At 40.4% G+C, this 18998-nt stretch overlaps 1 protein-coding gene across 2 annotated transcripts in view; it reads right to left on the bottom strand.

Annotated features, from left to right (window-relative positions):
- The window catches only part of LOC102197921 (cGMP-inhibited 3',5'-cyclic phosphodiesterase A-like), a 76564-nt gene that overhangs the window by 18602 nt on the left and 38964 nt on the right, over positions 1-18998 (bottom strand). For both annotated transcript variants that reach the window (XM_005728071.2, XM_005728072.2), the window contains exons 2-4: positions 13714-13764; positions 3790-4050; positions 1762-1919 (exon numbers count right to left, since the gene is read on the bottom strand). In XM_005728071.2, coding sequence (XP_005728128.1) covers positions 1762-1919; positions 3790-4050; positions 13714-13764 — 470 coding nt within the window. The remainder of the gene's footprint in view (positions 1-1761; positions 1920-3789; positions 4051-13713; positions 13765-18998) is intronic.

The following is an 18998-nucleotide window of genomic DNA, read 5'->3' as shown; positions in this document are numbered from 1 at the left end:
TTCTGAAAGCATATTTTTTTTAACCATCCACACAAAATGAGTTTCTAAATTCATCTGCGAGTGAAATAGGCCATGCAGTTGCAGAGTCATGCCTCATTTTACATCTGCAACATTTAGTCCAAACAATTGTTAAAATAGGTTTTGAGGGAGTTCGCAGAAGTAGCGAGGTCGCTTTTACCTGAAGCTTTGCTGACTGTAAGTATGTAAGTGAGCTGATTCAAATCTCTGCACTTGGAAGCTGTAATTTTGGAAAAAAAAATCTTCATGTATTAATTTGGGGTTTTGTTAGAATACGAGCCATAAATACATAGAGATACATTTACCGCTGCTCTTTATTTTTAACACGGGCTAATGAATGCTAATGAACAATGCAAAGGTTATCCTGAGCTGAAGTTGTATTCTCTGAATCTATGCTGGCAGTTTTCAGTGAATCTTAGAATCATCAGACGTAGCTGTCGTAAATTCTCCCACTTATTAATATTTCAGATATTAGATCAGACAAATGTTCTTATGCAGCATTTGAGAATTGCATATACACAAACCCTACTTTCCCCGTTGGTTGGTACACTACAGGAAACTGAGACACTGCTTTGAAATCCAGGGACACCCGGAAGCTTTGGTACTTGCAGACAAACGCCACAAACTGGATGGGAAGAGACTGAATAAGGTGGATGAAAATGAAACACTAATAGACTCTTTCTTGTTGAGGCATATTTAATATTTTAAAATCAGAGCGTATGTGCTGTCTAGTGCTGCTTTTGCGTCACAGAAATACTGTATGCATGAAAACTCATGCGAGCATGCACAGCTGAAAAATTTCAAGCTGAAACTCCTTTGAAATTCATAAAAAAAAGCATAATTTCCCCTGTGCTGCTCTAAGATAATCCAAACATAATGTTACAGTAATCACAAAGTAATTGTAAGGAATGCTATCTCTGCACTGATCACAGTAAATTGTGCTTAAACAATTCACTTAGTAACCACAACAGCTTTAATACATGTGGATCCTGTGTTTATTCAAGATTTGATGCAACAATGTGATTTAGTGGGGGAAAAAAACTAAGAGGAAAAAAACAGAAAAACCTAGCACTTCCCATCAGATTCACTGCATCTGCTTTAGTACTGTATGCAAACAAATGCTTATCAGGACTTATGTAACCTTTAACTTTCTCCATCCTGCACCATATTTCTCCTAAAAAGTACAAAAAGCTTGAAAACACCTCCATAAAACCACACACTGTCTATTCTATGAAAGGCTCACAGATCGACTTTGGAGCCATGATACTTCTGTGTAGCGTGAGCCTTGTGCTATCTTCAGCACTAATGTGCTCAGGGTTGATGTGCGTCTTAGTTATTCAGGTTAATGTGTTCGCCTGTGGGGCATATTTCCATTCTGGCTCCCACTGCACACACATCCTTTCCTGAACTGTGCCACTGCTTTTCACTGACACTGATGGCTTTAGTATGACTACAGCCATAACGCTGAAAAACCCAATATCCTTCAGAGTGATTCGCATTGTAGGAGCCCTCCTTAGTGTGTTTGTGCCTCAGTCGTGTATATCTATAGTACAATAGGACTTATTCTATTCCTATTCCTTTATTTAAAAATCTAACAAAATTCCCAACAGGGATTTGAAAAAGCAAGCCATAAGGTGTAAGTGGAACTACATCTGCCAAATCTTGAACAAAGTAACCAAAGTGACTAAAACCTGGGGTCTAAAAATACAGGAGGTGCATGTGAAACAGCTGTGGCTCAGGTACCTGCACGTGAGTGCTTCATGATAGGGTTTGATGCTGGCGCTGCGGTCCCTTCGCACGGGTCCCGGCTCAATTGTGGGAAGTCCTGTGGCAGAGGTGGTGGTTGTCCACGTGGAAGAGATCCTCCTCAGAAGGCCGGGGTGGAGGCTCCGCCTCAGACGCTGCACAAAATGCACAGTACAGATACACAGTTAACCACCCCGGAAACCTATCTTATCACTTGTTGTTTAATAAAAATCGAAATCAGTGAGTGGCCGCAGGGTCAGAAAACATGACTATTTGCTTTTGTATTAAATAGATAAAAGCTTTAAAAATACTCCCACCTGTAAGATAAAGTTAATGCTTGTTTGCTTTGTCTCCAGGCAAATAAATCATCTGGATGAGATTGTTGTTTTTTCTGCACTTGGCCAATCTGAAACAAATGACGCTGGTGATAACCTGGAACATTTTTCACAATCTGCCTCGCTGGATCCAAGGAGAATAAACCCCGCATCGGACATTAGCAGGCAGCTGTGGCTCTATATAGCACTGTGCAGATGCCTTTCATCATATAGGCTTTAGCCTCTCTGCTTCTTATTCTCTCTGTAAGTCTCTTTTGTCTTGTTCTGTCAGTCACAGGCTTTCTATGTCTATTCTCTCTATTCTTCCTTCCCTGGGATTCCCAGTCTGTGCCCGTGCAATGCCTCCATCTGCTCTGTGCCATGCAGTCATTTGGCACAGCAGCTCTAAACATGGCAGACTCTCTTTCTCCGTCCTCTGCAGAGTGACCTACTAAAGATTGCCTTAGAATCCTGAATGAGCCCATTCACAACAAGGCTTCATATGCTGAGTGCTAGGACACACAAACTCATGTACAGCATTAGGAGGCATGTATCTCACTTACATTACCTTTAGAGCTTTGATGTAACCTTAGTTCCATTCACACAAATTTAAAAGAAAATCTTGTTTCTGCTATGAATACAAACATTTTTACCATTTTTTGTATCATTAAAAATGTATGCTTTTCCAATGGTAAAATTGTTCAAGGCTGTAATTTTAAATTTCCATAAAGAAAGCCCTATCACGTTAAAACCAAAAACAGAAATACATGGCACAGAAACACACACAGCAGTGTCGACATTTCATCATTTGTATAACCGTTTAAGAGGGCAGAGTGAGTTTCAACATTTAACAAGTATTTATTTGTTTTGTCATTCATGGTTTTTTTTGTAGCCCTTTCAATGGAGTTGCCATTTTGCAATGGAGACAGAGAACATGCCTGTGTTGGACAGAAAATGAGCTTGGAAAACCTTCACTCCTGTTATTCTCCTCCTGGGCAGGCAGAACTGGGCACATTGTCCCTCGGGGGAGGAAAGTCTTAATGAGCACAGTTTCGCAGGCTACTCCACAGGTGCAGTTCATCTTGACTACTTTTCCACAGTTCAGATGATGTAAACGTGCACCTGTCAGACCAGCGACGTGACAACACTTTCCACAACGGCCAGAACAGGTATCGCATAGCTGGACGGTCATGGAGGAGGTCCAGGTTTGCTTACACGCTTGTCGGTCTTTGCAGCCTTTAGAGGAATACATTCACCTCCATGTCGCCTCTCCTCTTCTACTCCGCTCCTCACATTCGTGCGCACACACTCTGTATGGCTCTGCACATCTGTCATGTTGACACAGCTGCGGCTATGAAGGGAAGAACAGTGCTCCAAGCGCTCTATTTTTCTTCACTCAACTCTACAAAAATACTCCTTCATTTGATGCTAAAAGTTCTGAGAGCAGGAAGCACTCATTAGCTGAAACATGGGCTAAAAGATTAACATGTGTGGGGAGTGCTGTGTGGTATATAAATCATTTGGCCTTAATAAGGTGGACCACATTTCCATCCAAGGAATATTTCACTGTTTCCAAATAAAATTATTTTGTTTCAGCCTCTTGACTACTTCTGATTAACACGTTTGACTTTTCTTTTAAGGATGAAAAATATCCCTTCTTTCATCTTTGGTTCCAAGGGCTACATTTCTTTGTGTTAACTCATTTTGTTACCTTGTGGATGGATGTCTTCTCTCCTTTCTCAGGTACCTCCTCTGAGTCAGAGCAGGTGTAGACATCGCTGGGGTTATGCAGGGGGGCAGGGCGTGGCCGGTGCAGGGGCTGGAAAGTGAGCTGGGTGGTAAGCATGTTGCTGACGGCCCGCAGCGACGTGCAGGTGTTGGGTGGGAGAGAGGGGTCAGCCAGCAGGTCTGTAATTAGTCCATGGGCTTCTCCCATCACTGCTATGTCCACCATGACAGTTGTGCCTGATGACTGTAGGATGACAAGGAGACAACGAAGAGTTAATCATCATTGCAACAGTAGCTGATGTGAGCTGATGCTGATTAACGGCTGAGTCTGATAGCGGCCGTGTTCCGCTTCTCGATGGCAGGCATGAAGAGCGGGTGTGTAAACTATGTCAGCAGCTCCTTTCTGAGTATATAATGTGGTTAACTGTGACACCTGAATTTCTTTTGTTGTTTATGCTAAAGAACTGGTAGTCAAACTATGCTTAAGGTTAGATGGTGTTTTTACATTAAGACAATTTCTTTCTTAGTGACTACTTTTAGGATAAACTGGAACATTCTGTCACGGAATTCATGGACTGAGAAAAAACACTTCCAGAAATCATTGTCTGTGAACACAAGTCACAAAGATGAGACCATATGTGATTCAGAAACACTGTTTTTCTGGCCAAAACACACTTCAAAAGCCTTCATGTCTGGTGGCATGGGGGGTGTATTAGTGCCTATTCAGCTAGCTCATCTGGAAAGGGAGCAGTCTTTTTAAGGAAGGCCTTTCATATTTCAGCAAGACAATACTAAAGCACACATAAATCTTTCACCAAGTGGAGACATTTTATGAGATGAAAAATCTAACATTGTTTCTTAAAATGGTAAATTGTCAGTGGCTAATATTTATCTGGGTGGCTGTAGCTCAGGTGGCAGAGCAGGTCAGCCAATAATCAGAAGGTTGGTGGTTCGATCCCAGGCTCCCTCCTGGCTCCATGTCAAATATCCTTGGGCAACGTACTAACCCCATGTTGCCTACTGGTGGTGGTCAGATCGTTGTACAAGTTGTTATTCTAGCAATTTATGCTGTGGTATCTGTTGATTTTCAGTCTTGAATTCCAGTGCATCCTTAAGAATTTGAACTTTTAAATAAACAGTTTGGAATATATGAATGGCACGTCTTTATACAGCACTCTGCTAGTAGTCAAGTTACTTGAAAAAAGTCATCAGTAACTAATTACTGATTACTTCCCCCAAAAAGTAACCCCGTTACTTTACTGATTACTTATTTTCAAAAGTAATTAATTACTTCGTTACTTAGTTACTTTTTAAAAACACGATTTACAACCTGAATAGATGATGAAGAAATAGATCTTTCAGCCCAATTCTACTTTTTCTGCATAATCCATCATACAAAATGTAATCAAATGGAAAAGTCCCTTTTTAAAACTTGTTTTATTAGTTTTAATCTTTTAACTTTATGCATCAAGCAGACATTTAATTATATGCAACATTCTCTGACTGGAAGAAATTAGTTTAACATTTAAACCTATTTTCTGCACATTCCAGCACATAAAATATTTTTTTTTTTGCGTTTACACTCACTCTTTCAAATAGATGCAAGTAAAACACAGCAGAAAATAAATAAAGTCAAAGACTAGTGGTCCTTTTGCTCTATTTTCACCTGTAAAGCAGGAGTGGCGTAGGCGGAGGTTTACCCTGGTGCAGGTGTGCTGCAGCGGTTAGTTGAAGAATCCGCGAGTTTCTCTGTGAGTTTCCCATTACGTCGTAGCGCACTCGGTGCTTGCTTGGAAGTTTAGGGGTTTTTTTCACTGTAAAAAGAAGTTTTCTTCCCACGCACAATGGACGCTAATGGACGCTAATGTTTTTGTCACTTTTTATGGAATCAAACTTAAAGTAAGGTCAGTACTTCCACGCTTTAAACGCTGCATGCTCATACTCTCTCCTGCACTCGATATGTGATCCATTGTTGATCTGCACACAGCTGTTGCCACGAATAGCGCACTCGCTTACGTCACTGTCATGAGACATTCTGCAAAAAAATCACGGTTTTAGTAACGCAGTAATGCAGCGTTCCTACGGGAAAGTAACGGTAATCTAATTACCGTTTTTGCAATGTAATCCCTTACTTTACTCGTTACTTGAAAAAAGTAATCGGATTACAGCAACGAGTTACAAGTAACGCGTTACTGCCCATCTCTGGTCATTAGACAACATTAATCTTTGGCTCTCTTCCATTGTGTCTTTGTCCTGTCATCCTCTCCTCTGCAGATAGCCACCCTCCCTGAGCCTAGTTCTTCTGCAGGTTTCTTCCTGTTAAAAGGGAGTTTTTCCTTCCCACTGTCTCCAAGGCATTTGCTCATATGCGTCATGTAATTGTTGGGGTTTTCTCTGTTTTGTCGTAGGGTCTTTACATTACAATATAAAGCGCCTTGAGGCAACGGTTGATTTGGCGCTACATAAATAAAACCGAGTTGAATTGATTTGATATGAATTGAATTCATGTCATGATGTTACTGTATGGTATATGTAAATGCAGTGTTGGTGGCTTGCGTGTGTGTTTCAGAAGTGACTAAATAGAAATTTGGGATTAAGTATATATTAAGGATTATGCATTTTAATTCAATGCTGTCTTTCTACGGTGCATTAAAACATGACTGAAAAATTAAATTAGACAACAATCTATGAATAAAATCTTAAGCATTAAAAATATACTTAACATGAGGTCAGATCTTGATTTTCCTGCTTTCCAGTGGTGTCTGTGCATATAATCATTAAAAAAAAATTATTAAAAAGTTCAAAGTCATCAATTGCTTTGTTCAACTTTTACAGCATATCTTTTATGTAGAGTGACGCTGCGAAATCCCTTGAAATGTGCATTTAGTTCAGGAAAAAACAACAACATCAGAAAACAAATTATACAAATGCTAAGTAGCCAATCGCATAAATAAACAAGATCCAAACCCAACACATAAAGATATAAAAACAAGAAATAGTCCTTTTTGTGCCACTATTAAGTATAGAAATATATTCAGTAGTAGTGTTAGACTTTGCCAGGGTTTGTTTTATAGCTGTGGTGTTACACAGGCACACATACAAACACGCAAACTTACATCCACTCATAGATCAAAGTCTTTATTTTTGCCTTATATGGCTCTTTTTAAAACACGAGAAGGAGGAGTACAGCGATGTACTTCACAGTAGTAGACCTCGATATTCTAGCAGCCTGTTAACTATCCGCATAACAACATAAGTTTGAAACACGTTCAGCACAGATGTGGATTACTTGATCCTTGTTGAATGGACTCATTAGCAGTGTCTCAAATAGAATCTGGCCTTTGGCCTCCTCACTCCTGACCTCTCAGATGGCCAACAGCCATCGTCTGTTTCTGACCGTCTGCTGCACAGCTTTCAAGGCATCGGCGCTGCGCGAGTCAGCCTTGTTTTCACAGGGTAAAGTGAAAAGTTCACAACCCACTCTTAATTGCTGTGCCTTGAGCAGTTGAACAACCACAGCTAAACACAGGTCAGTCCTGGCTGCCAGCTAATTTATCTAATAAGCCCACGAGTTCCCTTTTTCCCCCAAAGAATGTTATCAGATTTTTTTCTCCCCCCAGTGTCCCATTCACTTTGACACCAGCTGCCGGGCACCCAGATTTATTTTATTTACACTGGCTAAGTAGCAAGCGGTTGACGTTAACAACACGTGTGTATACCTTTCATTCGTCTCCTCTTGTGGGAACAGAGAAGGTCTCGCATTTTGTTTTCCTAGTATCCTATCAGATAAGTTGGTGTATTTATACACGTTTTCCTGTTGGTCTGCAAGAATACAAAAGGCATGTGTTCTCTGAGTTTAAGCAAAGTCCTCCACATAGGGTGACCCACGCATGATGACACGCAGACATCCTCTAAAAGGCGAATGGAACACTTCTGGACAGATCATCGTTTATCCCCGCTGCCCTCTGTTGTCCCGCTCACATTTCCTATACTCTTTTACTTTACACTGCGAGCATGAGATGTAAACACCTGTCTTTCAGCTCATTTATTGCCTGATTTAAGAGTTCGCTAAATAGGGGGTTAAACAAAAGTATGGTGGCTGAAAAACATCTGGCTGGACAAAAACAACAGTGATCCTTAGGGGGTCTCAGTGGCTCCAAACGCACATGCACGTACACACGCAAACTCATCTGCTACTTCTGCAAACTCTGTCTTTTGTTTTCACGCGACAGCCGCGACTCCGAAGCGAAGTGAAAACATAAAGAAGGCACTAAAGTCTGATAAGTGAATACAGAGAGGGCATCATTTTAAGCATGCAATGCAAGGACAGATGAACACTCGGTAAGGAATATGAACACTGCATGACTAAGTGGCCATAAGAGGATGTTAATGATGAAAGCACCGGGTCTGAAACTGAACTTAGAGTAAGCAACTTAAAGCTAAGGGCAGGACATGAACATTCAAGCGTAGTGAAAGACTCCAGGTGCTGGGTTAGTGTTTGAGGTGGGAGTTTTTGGACACAGTGGAATTTGTAGTATTTCTATTACTCGAAAAGCTAGCGAAGCCTGTCTGCTATAACACTTAAGCCATTCCCTTGCTCTGTGAGACCTATATAAAATTTAGACATGAGGAGTTTAAACTTTGAGCTATTAAAAGCTCATTGTAGGAAACATAAAGAATGTGAAATCCCAACTATCCCTGCCTTTCAGCTTTTACTTATGCCTCAAAAGATGCGTCTTGCCCAGAAAATACCTCCCGATGTTCCCAATGTTTCAACAGTCTGCAACATAACACTTGAGAATCATCAATGGATGTCCTGGAATAGATGACATTGTAAGTGAGTTATGTAATATCCAAAAATTATATAAGCACTTTGAGTAAAGGTTAGATGTTTGGTCTAATTCATAGGCCACTGCCATAGCTGCAACAGCGGGCTTCACTTGGAGACAGATGTGACCGCTACAAAATAGACCTTTCTTCACTTAGACACATGCGTGTTTGTAAACTAAATAATGATCAAATATATTCAAACAATGGGTTTTAACATTTAGGAATAGTACATCGTACATATTATCGTACATATAACAACTTTTGCTATTGTCCTTCACAATTATTAAAAGTTTGAAATTTAGAAAGGTTTGCGCACTTGCTAAGAGTTCAACAAGCAGGTACATGGTGTTATTAATTATTTAACAACACTGAGCCAAAAAGCAGAAGCACTGTGTGAAAAAATAAGTGCGCCCCATGATTCAGTAGTTTGTCTAACCGCTTTTACAAGCTGCAATAACTTAAAGTAATCATTTTCTATATGACTTTATCAGTCTCTCACGGTTGTGGAGGAATTTTGGCCCATTATTTTTCACAGTGTTGTTTCAGTTTAGTGAGGTTTACACATAGCTCTCTTAAGGTCAGCATTTCAATCAGGTTGAGGTCTGGACTTTGACTGGACCGTTGCAACACCTCGATTCTTCTCTTTTTCTGCCATTCTGTTGTAGATTTGCTGCTCTGCTTGGGATCATTGAGCATACATATCACAGCCTGGCTGCCTTAGTAATTTGAACACAAATCTTTTAATATGTCAAATAAAATCCTTACTAAGAATAATAACGATTTGTATTCACTAACATAGAGTTTCTCCAAGCGTTGCAGGGTCTGATCTTGGGATGGATTTGCTGGGACGTTCACGCCTTTGCTAGGATGTCCACTTATGGCATTGTGTTAACTAATTCAGTTGATTTTTGTTGAATAAATAATGAGACGGTGTAGTATGCTGTGTTTTGGAGTTGATTTGAGGCTGTATTTATCTCATTTTAAGACCTGCTAAAGACTTTCTTTTTTGCAGATTTTTTTTTAAATTATGTCCTGCTATGCAAAACCATAAAGAAGGTGTAATATTTTTTTAGCCATGACTGTAAATGCAGCTTGCTAACGAAGTTTGCTGAAGTTAGCCAATTACTTTGCACTCCACTCTCGTCTAAATATGGCTACTTTTTCCAGCTCTCAAAAGATCCTGTCAGCCATAATTATTTAAAAGTCCAAAAAACAGTGGGAGGCCTTGTGCTGGTTAAGCTCATCTTTTATTTACAGTCTATGTTAACTAAGGTAATTTTGCTGACTCGATAGTTGTTTAAAAATAAACAGAAAAGTTCAATTTAATCACAACAACAGTTGCCTCCAGGCTTGACAAACGTGGCTACACTCCTGCTTGTAGCTATAAAGCATGTTTTGCATTAACCTTTTACAAAAAGCTTGCTGATCTTAACCACCAATTTATCCTCCTAGTTTGATCACAAAATTACCAGAAATGTGTGCCCTATTAGTCACACACTCCGAACTGTTAGGGGGTTGACATGCTACATTAGGTAAACCTGACTACCATCATCAATAAACAGAATTTATGACTGCTCAAAAAGCTAAGTCATATACTAAACCATGCATGAACAGTCTGTTATGACATTGTACAATGAATAACAGCAGTGCACATGATCAATGGTCTTAATTGTTTATGTGAACACACTTTAGAACCGTACATCAATAGCCATGCCATAGATTAGCACCCGAGCAGCAGTTCATATAAACTAAACTGAGGGCCATTCAAAACAAACCAGCAATCATTCCTGAAGAGTGAGAGTCTGTTTTTTTTTCTCTGTACTAATATATGGCCTATACGCAATTGTGTAGGTAGGTTTAGCTGTAGAAATGTACCGCAAAATACAATGTGTTATTAGCGGATGCTTCTCAGTAGGGGTTAACCTGAAGATGACCTGACCTCACGATAAACAGTTAATTTAAAGGCCTATGACACTATGTTTAATTAATTTTAAATATATGCACAAACTGTACATTTTGGAGAATTAGCTGTTACAAACAACATTGCTGACCAGTGCAACCACCCAGAACAGTGGAAATATGATTACTGGTGTTCCTGCTGTGTCCCCATGTCTTTTGCCAAAAACTTTGAGGATGACAGATGAAATATACTCGGTGCAACAAACAAAATCCTAATCCTTCTGTCTAATGATGATTATTAATGGAATACACAGACAGGAAGGTCACATATTTGTAATTTTTGAGAGAGTCCACTTGATGCACCTTTAACCTCTCGGCTCACTCATCTAAACATACAGTCATCTGAGCCTCTAGTAAAGTAACAGTGATATGTGGGCCTCTGAAAATTGTGCAATGGTGAGACTATAATGTGTCCCAGAGGGAAGCTGAAGGTCCAGCAATAATGTAAGCAACTCTGCTTTTTCATAAGGTACATATACTGCAGAGCTTATTTTGCAATTAACCCCACGCAAAAAAAAAAATAAAGAAAAAAAAAGAAAAATGGGAAGAGCAAGAATGTGCTGAGCAAGAAGCTGGGGAATATATCTGAAAATAATTTAGTGTGTTCCTTACTTTGACTTTATTTACCCAAAACTTTGACCACCTTTGAAATAATCATTACCATGCAGTTTTCAGTTTCAGCGGTAGCGCAGCTAACGTAATGGCCTTGATTGCATCTGTCGGGTTGGATTAGGCGAACAGAAGCTAGGGAGACGACGATGTTCTCTAGAATAACAGAGGAGTGATACAGTATGAATCACAGCATAAGGGTAACACAAAACTCCACTGAGACGCTCCGAAATCCCAGCCAAAGCTCGTGAAGCAGCACTACCCTTCTCACTTTCAGACCAACGCTCGGCCCCACTGCGACCCAACTCTCCTCACAAACCTTCCGACTGACTGAGCCAGGTTTCTGGCTCTGCAGCCAGGGTACAATTACACGCTATTATATATTTTATTAAAACGTGGCTCGTCGGGGAGGTTGTACGAGGTATCAAAACAAAACAAAAAAGCATAACTGCCTCATTTATGATTTACTGGGAAAGGTCAAGCCCACTGACCCTTCACACTTTTCTTCCACATATTTCATTGTGTATAATTCCAGCAAAGGAGCCCACTAATATAGCTAATATGCAAAAAACAGAAGCTGTGAGACAGAGTGGTAGAGGCAGAAGCTAAAAAAAGGATATATATATATATATATATGTGTGTGTGTGTGTGTGTGTGTGTGTGTGTGTGTGTGTGTGTGTGTGTGTGTGTGTGTGTGTGTAAAACCAGAGGTTAATGTATTCCTCATGAGCACATCAGTGCACACACTCATGTGTTTAGAGAATATGAGCAGATATACTAAAATTAAAAGTAATTTGAAAAAACTAAGTCTTAAAAGTGGCAATTCATCTATATTATTCCATTTTTTATTTCTTTCTTTCAGGCATTGGATAGTCAAAAGCACAAGTAGTTCAGTGTTTTCATTCTCTATCACCCTTAAATTCACTCTTGCCACAGGACACCGCGTAATGAGAAAATAATCTACTAGATTCTTATTATGGGACCAACCAGAAAGACGTCAGAGAAATTTTCCAACTTCCAAACTTGCAGTTTCAGAAATGTTGATCGGTGTTTGAAGCGCTCACAGCAATTTCTGAAAATTCTTCTACATGACTGCGATGTCATAGCTCCTCTGCCTCACAGACCACTCTTCCAGCCTTGCTGTAATTTAGAATAACATCCACAAAATCTGGGCCTACAAGTACTCTTTTCTCCGATAATCTCCTCGGGTAATATTCCAAAACCGATGTATCTCCAAGTTGAATACAAATATTTAAAAAGCTCTTTTCCATACATAACTTCACTGTCAATTCCTAAGCTAAAACATCCACCGCAAGCTTTGCGCGGGGGAAAAGAAAAAAAAGAAGAAGAAGAAGATGTGGTTTGGAAAATGAGCCTGCTAATGTGTGCATGTTGGCGAATGCGACGCAGTGGAGATCAATCAAGCGCTCCGGTTCTCTCTGTGTGATTTACACACGCTATGAGGTGCTATAGTGAAGTGCAACCGGCCTCTCTGACCGACAACGTGGTCCAAGACAGCGGAGCCAAGGGAAAATAGCCACAAGATGGAGAGAGATGCCAACATAAGCCCCGACTTCTTACATGTCTTGTCAGTCCTTGGACTATTACAGGATTCCACTGACGAATGCACTGCACTAGTCCAAATAAAAAAGACAGAACTGACCACTGAATCTAAATGGCAGCTAAGGGAATGCATCAATCAAAAAATATGTGCTCGCTGGCCTCGGACAATATTTGAAGAGGGTAGCATGCGATTGAAAATTTCTTCTCCGTGAGGGGAGCGGGATTTTACTGTACGGCTGATTTTAGCAAAACTGCATTAGCCGTATCTCTTGTTAAATTATATGCTGTAATTTTCAAGTCTAATCCTGCTCTGTACAGTTTTTGACACTATCCCCCCACTCTGCCTTACCCTGAACTACAGCTTTTGCAACATCTGTTGCTACTCAAGCATACATCGTCAGCAAAGACACAGCGTCTATTTATTTCCAAAGGATATCCTCCTGATAGGAGACCATGCAGTACAGGACACACGCATAGTGTATACGGCCACGCCAGTGCCAAGGGCATTGTTTGTTATCCGTGTCCTCCAGAGTCCTGCCCTGTGGCACTGTAGCAACTCAATACATAAATTTAAACATACACATGCGCACACAAAGATGGAGATGGTACAGTAATGTCGAGGATGTGGCTGTGCCTGCCCTCTACAAGCTGCGTCCCCTACACTGAACTATTCCCTTGATCTTTGGTGGCTTTCGCAGCTCCTCAGAGCCAACTCACATGCACGCGTCCTTTAAACTAACAGTGCAACAAGGACACTGGTGGGAAGAGAAATGCTGTTTAAGCACTACTAAAATAAGTGGGTGTGAACAGGCCAGTTAGCGGTAGGGTTTATGGTGTTTGCGTCATTTATAAGGTGCATGTAGGCGAATGCTAGAGATCGGGGATGTAGATCCTGTTCTCTCTTCTCTCTGTCTCTCTTTTTCTTTTTCTTGTGGACACTGCTAACCTGTGATCCTCGGGAGCCTCTCTTGTGGTCCCAATCCGAACGGGGGAGCATCTGTGGGAAACAAAAACAGAAACATGTTCAAACCACAGTCCTGCACATCCTGTTTCTGTTCGCTTCCTACAACAGCAGCAGCGCCACCATAATGCAGATAAACTCTGCTCAAGCAGAATAGAAAGGAAAAAGAAGCAAAGAAGTGGAAGAAGTGTGGGGGAAATGGAAACGCTCATAAAAGCAAAAATGGGTTTTGTCTATTTTTTTCACTTTCCATTAAGCACAGACGTCTAATGCAATTTCACAGTCAGGTTTGGTTTACTTTAGCTCTTATTCACCGCCTAAGGGGCTGTTGAAGGCTGAGGATTTTTACGCTGTTTAATTACCAGCCACTGTGTCCTCCCACAGGCCTTGTAAACCCGTTTTCCACCTTCTTGGGAGTAACTAAATGCAGGAGTGCAGCGACTGTCACTGATGGTTGGTGGGCACACTGCAGAGCCAAGTCAACGTTAGCCACCCCTCTGCCCAACTGGCTCTGTTAGGGCTTTCTGCCCCATAAGTGAGGTCCTGAGAACCCCAGCAGGCTGCTTTGACAAATTGCTGCTGCACACACTGAGGCAAGAGGCTCCAGCATAAGAGCCAATTTGATAATTCAGGTGTAATTTACTGTGTCAGTGTAGGTCATTGAGTTGTGTCATGCTGTGAGTAAAAACATTAGGAAAACAGTGGGTTTTCATTTGCCGGTGCTGTGGGCTTGTGTGGGCTTGTGTGGGCAGCGCTGTTGTTTAGCTTTTTTTCCCCCACAGTGCTGCTTTGTTTTAAACAAATGCAATTTTAGAGTTATTGTTACTGCTGCCCAATTAGGGTAATTTAGTTTTATATATTTTTTTGCCTTCTTGTACCCATTAATGAACTGGGATTGTACCTTCTTAATAAACTGGGATTTTACCCCCACTACATTTTGGAGGCCAACAGAAAATGTGCTTTTTTATTCACAGCATTTAAATTTTTATTCAAAAAAATTTGTTAATTTTAAGTGTCATTTTTTACAATTGGGAAAAAATGCCTCGGTTTACGGCCAGGTGTACAAAATCACTGAAAAAAATTAAGCAGGTTATTGTTTTTGTTATTGGGTACTTCAAATCTAAAGTATGTGTCTTTAACGTTAAATAATTAATACTCAATAAGCAGCAATCAAAACTAAAGTTTTGGTAATAAAGCTTCTGGGTATTATCTATGAACAGTTTCACACTTCATCTGCACTGCGTGGGCACCGTTTAATCACACGTGATTGACAGTGGCCAAAATAAGCAAACAACCCTCCAGCTGTCACCACACTTGAAGTCAAGTATTGCTAAAATCCAGCAAATCCTTTTTTCCATCTGAGCTCTACCTACTTCTAAATTGTGAAAAAAGAAGAAGAAGCAAAGACAGAAACTTCTCATGTGAGAAAACAGAAGCAGCTCCAAATTTGGGAGAAAGTCGCACAGGATCCATCGCTCATAGTCAGAAGTAGTAGGTTGTTTAGCAGTGAGGGGAAACAGTTTTTAAGGTCTTGAATTTAGGAGTCACAGCAGCTTTAAATTGCTTTAATAAGCAACAGCTTTGACATATTTTGTGGCAAAATGTAAAGTGCAATCTGCTGTTAAGTTTGTGGGACAGTTATTGTATCGCTCATCCTTTTAGTCAAGGTTTTCACAACAATGGGTACTGCAGCACAAAATGTGGTGACCGTGACAGAGAGCAAACAAGGTCACTGCTATATAATGTAAATCGCTCTTTAGGTGCAGCTGACGTGCCACAGTTTTACAGTTAGGATGTTGAATAAAACACAATACGAAGGGTTTACCCAAAACATACTCTTGTGCTTTGGCAATGACTGTATGCACGGTAACATCTGTGAGTTGCTTTAAACTCCTTCGAGCTTGAACATACTGTCTCATGCACTAACAGAGCTATACTCGATAGAGTACAAAAGGAAGTCAACAATCAAACATGTAAAAGGCGTATGTTCATGCAGTGGATGTAAATCACTGTAGACAATAGTATTATCCAGTCAGTGCTATTTGTCTTATTCTTTACAGCTCTAATGACAGCTTTTCTTACAGTATGGAGCTGGCAGTAGGCTACTCTACAGTTGCGCTAGAGTCCAACTCCATTAGAAAGTCCTAGTATCAGTGAGTCTCTCCAGGCGCACACGAGTAAACAGCCTTTCTGTTTGACGATCTTATATAACCCAACCTTTCATCTCCTTGCTCTGAGAGACGGACATAGACTATACAGAAGTCTACACGCTGCCTTTGATGTGCCAAAAAAAACCCCCACACACAATACCTAAGCTGAGCACAACATTTGAGTTGTGCCGATAGCCTCTTGCGCAGAGTGACTTCCCCGGCCACAGAAGTTTATTTTTTCTGAGAGTACTCAAAAAAAAATGTTAATACATGTGCATGTACAGTAGCTGCTCTTCTCAAACGGTGGGTGCAGTTGGATGCCAGTATGTGTGTGTGCGTTTAACCACAGATGGAAAATCACTTATGCTTTTAAATACAAGCTGCCAGTGCTAGAATAAACAATAAGCAAACAAATGCACACACATCATCTGTTTTAAAGAGGCAAAAAGCAACAATATGAGTCTATAAGAAAAAGAACTAGATGACTAAACATCAGTGTATACAATCTACAGCAACTAGAAGAAAGAAAGTAAGTCTTGGTTTTGCTTTATGTTTGCTTTGCTTCGAAGGGATCGAGGAGAGTGGTCAAAGATAATACTTAAAACACATGAAAGGTCACTGCCAGTATCATTTCTGAAGAGGTAAAACCACACATGAATGATTTCTTAGATATCTCCTGGTTTTCGTGGACACTGTCCAGACAGCATAACACAGCTGAAGCAGTAAAACTTTCAAATGGACTTGTTTTTGTTCTAAAGCTCCAGTACACCTACTGGGAAAAATAACAACTTTGTAGAAGTTGTGCCCTTTGTTTCACCCTCTGATTCATTATTCCGGGCCATAAGTCAGAATAAGCCAGGTCTAATGGTGGTGATTTGAAAGTAGGGTCGTCTCTTTCAGACTTTCTGCTGTAGTTACCTGAATAACATGACGCACTCAATAAGCTCCGAGGCATTTTTATGAGACTCTTGTTATAATCTGAATGAGTGGTACTCGTCAGTAATAGTAATAGCAGATTACTTCACTTTATAAGATGCAGCCAGACTGAGGCTCCTTCCGTAAAATAAGCTGGAAATAAGTAACAGGAACAAGTAACCATATTACACTGTACATTCAGTCCTTCTTGCATTTATACTACTTGCCAATTGGAGTGGGAAGGCAATATTTTCAGTTGTGACAAAAAGCTGACACTGTCTATCTGCCTGACCCACAGGACCTGCTATTTTGGTTCCTTTATTTGCAGCTGCACATAAAGTTCAAAGGACTGGCTGAAGGTGAATTTAAACCAAAAGGGTGAGGTGGTCAGTAAAGTGACTCTTAGCCAGTCACATCTCTGGTCTCATTGCTCTGAAGGAAGTGCACCAATCACAGTGAAGCACGCCAACAATAGGTGGAAATAAAGCGTAAAGAAGCTCTTTAAGGACATCGGTCTGCATGGTGCAGAGCAGCATGGCATGAACACAAAAGTAAAATCTGCAGCCAGAGAGAGAAATGGTGTGAGTGCTATTTAAAGTACACAGCACTGATAAATAAAACCACACTAACCAATTTATATGCTCGCGTCTCAGCTATTTTAGTTTTATTTCTAATTATCTCGCGTAAATAACTGATCACATTTGACTGTAAAATGCAGCGCAGCAGGATTTGCATCATAACGCATTACAAGAATGAATAAGGATGCTCTTACACTGTAATGGGGATCAGCCAGGCACAATATCCCAACCAAGCTGTGATCTCATGGCTCAAACAGCACCAGCCTAGTAAACTCCCAACCGTCCTCAAGCATAGAGTGTTAAGAGGGCAGCTGTGTGGATTCCAGTATACAGAAAATGCCCTTTCTACCACCATGGCACGCTGCCGTGCCTCTGAGGTGCTGGGCAAACACCATGGTGTCAAAGCACAAACAAACTACTGGAATATGCTTGTTGTTTCACTTGCTCCCGCCAATATCCAGCTGAGAACCACATCTCTGTGGCTGTGAAGTGGTGGGAGCTGCAGCAGCAGCACCTATAGCACCACTTTTACTGTGACTAACCAGAAGCCTCACAGTAAACACTTCCCACTGTTATCAAGTTAAACAAGATGAATTATTTTGAACAACGATATGGGTTATTTCCTTTCTTTTTTCATTATGTTCTGCATATTTATATAATAGTGTATTACGTAATATCCTGTATATGTATATATGTGTGTGTATATATATATATATATATATTTTTTTAAATATAAATATATATATATATATATACATATATATATATAGGGCTGTTAGAAGCTGGGATGAGAAGTCAGTGCCAGCCAATCACCCCGTTAGAGAAGAGGGAGGGAGAAAAAGAGCTGTGTCCAGGTCTTTCAGTATGGTCGGGTTAATTAAGGTGCTGTTGTGAGGCCAAAAGATCAGTCTGCAGGATTTCCAGTGAGCTTGACCCAAAGGTTTAATGAAGCACCTCTGTGTCCAATTAAACTCTCACTTACAGTTAGGTCTGCAAAGTCATGAATTCACACATATGTCCGTTACACACGCACGCGCACTCGTTCATACATGAGCACACACCCACCGCCTCGAGGTCTCTGAGTATTTCCTTTCTTTATTTTCCTTTGTTCTTTTATCTGTGCACTGTGTCAAAGATATTCTGATGTCTGTAGTGTTTGACTCAGACATCCCTGCACTCGCTTTCACTCTAGCTGACATAAAGAAAGTAGGTCAGATTCTACTAAGTCTTTCTATGTGAAAGCTTCAGAAATTATAGCGGCTTAGCCCTAAGGACACCATCAAGGCAACAATCAAAGAACTTTATTCTCCCTTTCATGGGTGTTAGAACCACAGTAAAACTCTACTTTGCTCGCCCTACCTTTGACAACGAGGTGTAGTCTTGTTTTACACCTGCAGGTGGAGGTATTCTCATGATTAGTGTCACGAGTACGGTTTCTCCTGGGACGCCCTTTGAAAAGTTTTGTTTGTTTGTTTTATGAGTTTTAGAGACATTTTAGAAAATAAGTATATTGTGATAACAAATATGCAATAATATCAGGATTTAATAATGGTAGCATTTGGAATATAACACAGAATTTAGACCAAATCATATAGGGGTTTTCTCAGGATAAACTTTAATATCTTAG

This window comes from Pundamilia nyererei, unplaced genomic scaffold (genome assembly GCF_000239375.1).
Source record: "Pundamilia nyererei isolate P.nyererei 1_Seehausen unplaced genomic scaffold, PunNye1.0 scaffold00027, whole genome shotgun sequence".
In the NCBI taxonomy this organism is placed as follows: domain Eukaryota; kingdom Metazoa; phylum Chordata; class Actinopteri; order Cichliformes; family Cichlidae; genus Pundamilia; species Pundamilia nyererei.
Note: the sequence above shows the minus strand (reverse complement) of the source record. Positions and strands in the feature narration are given on the sequence as shown.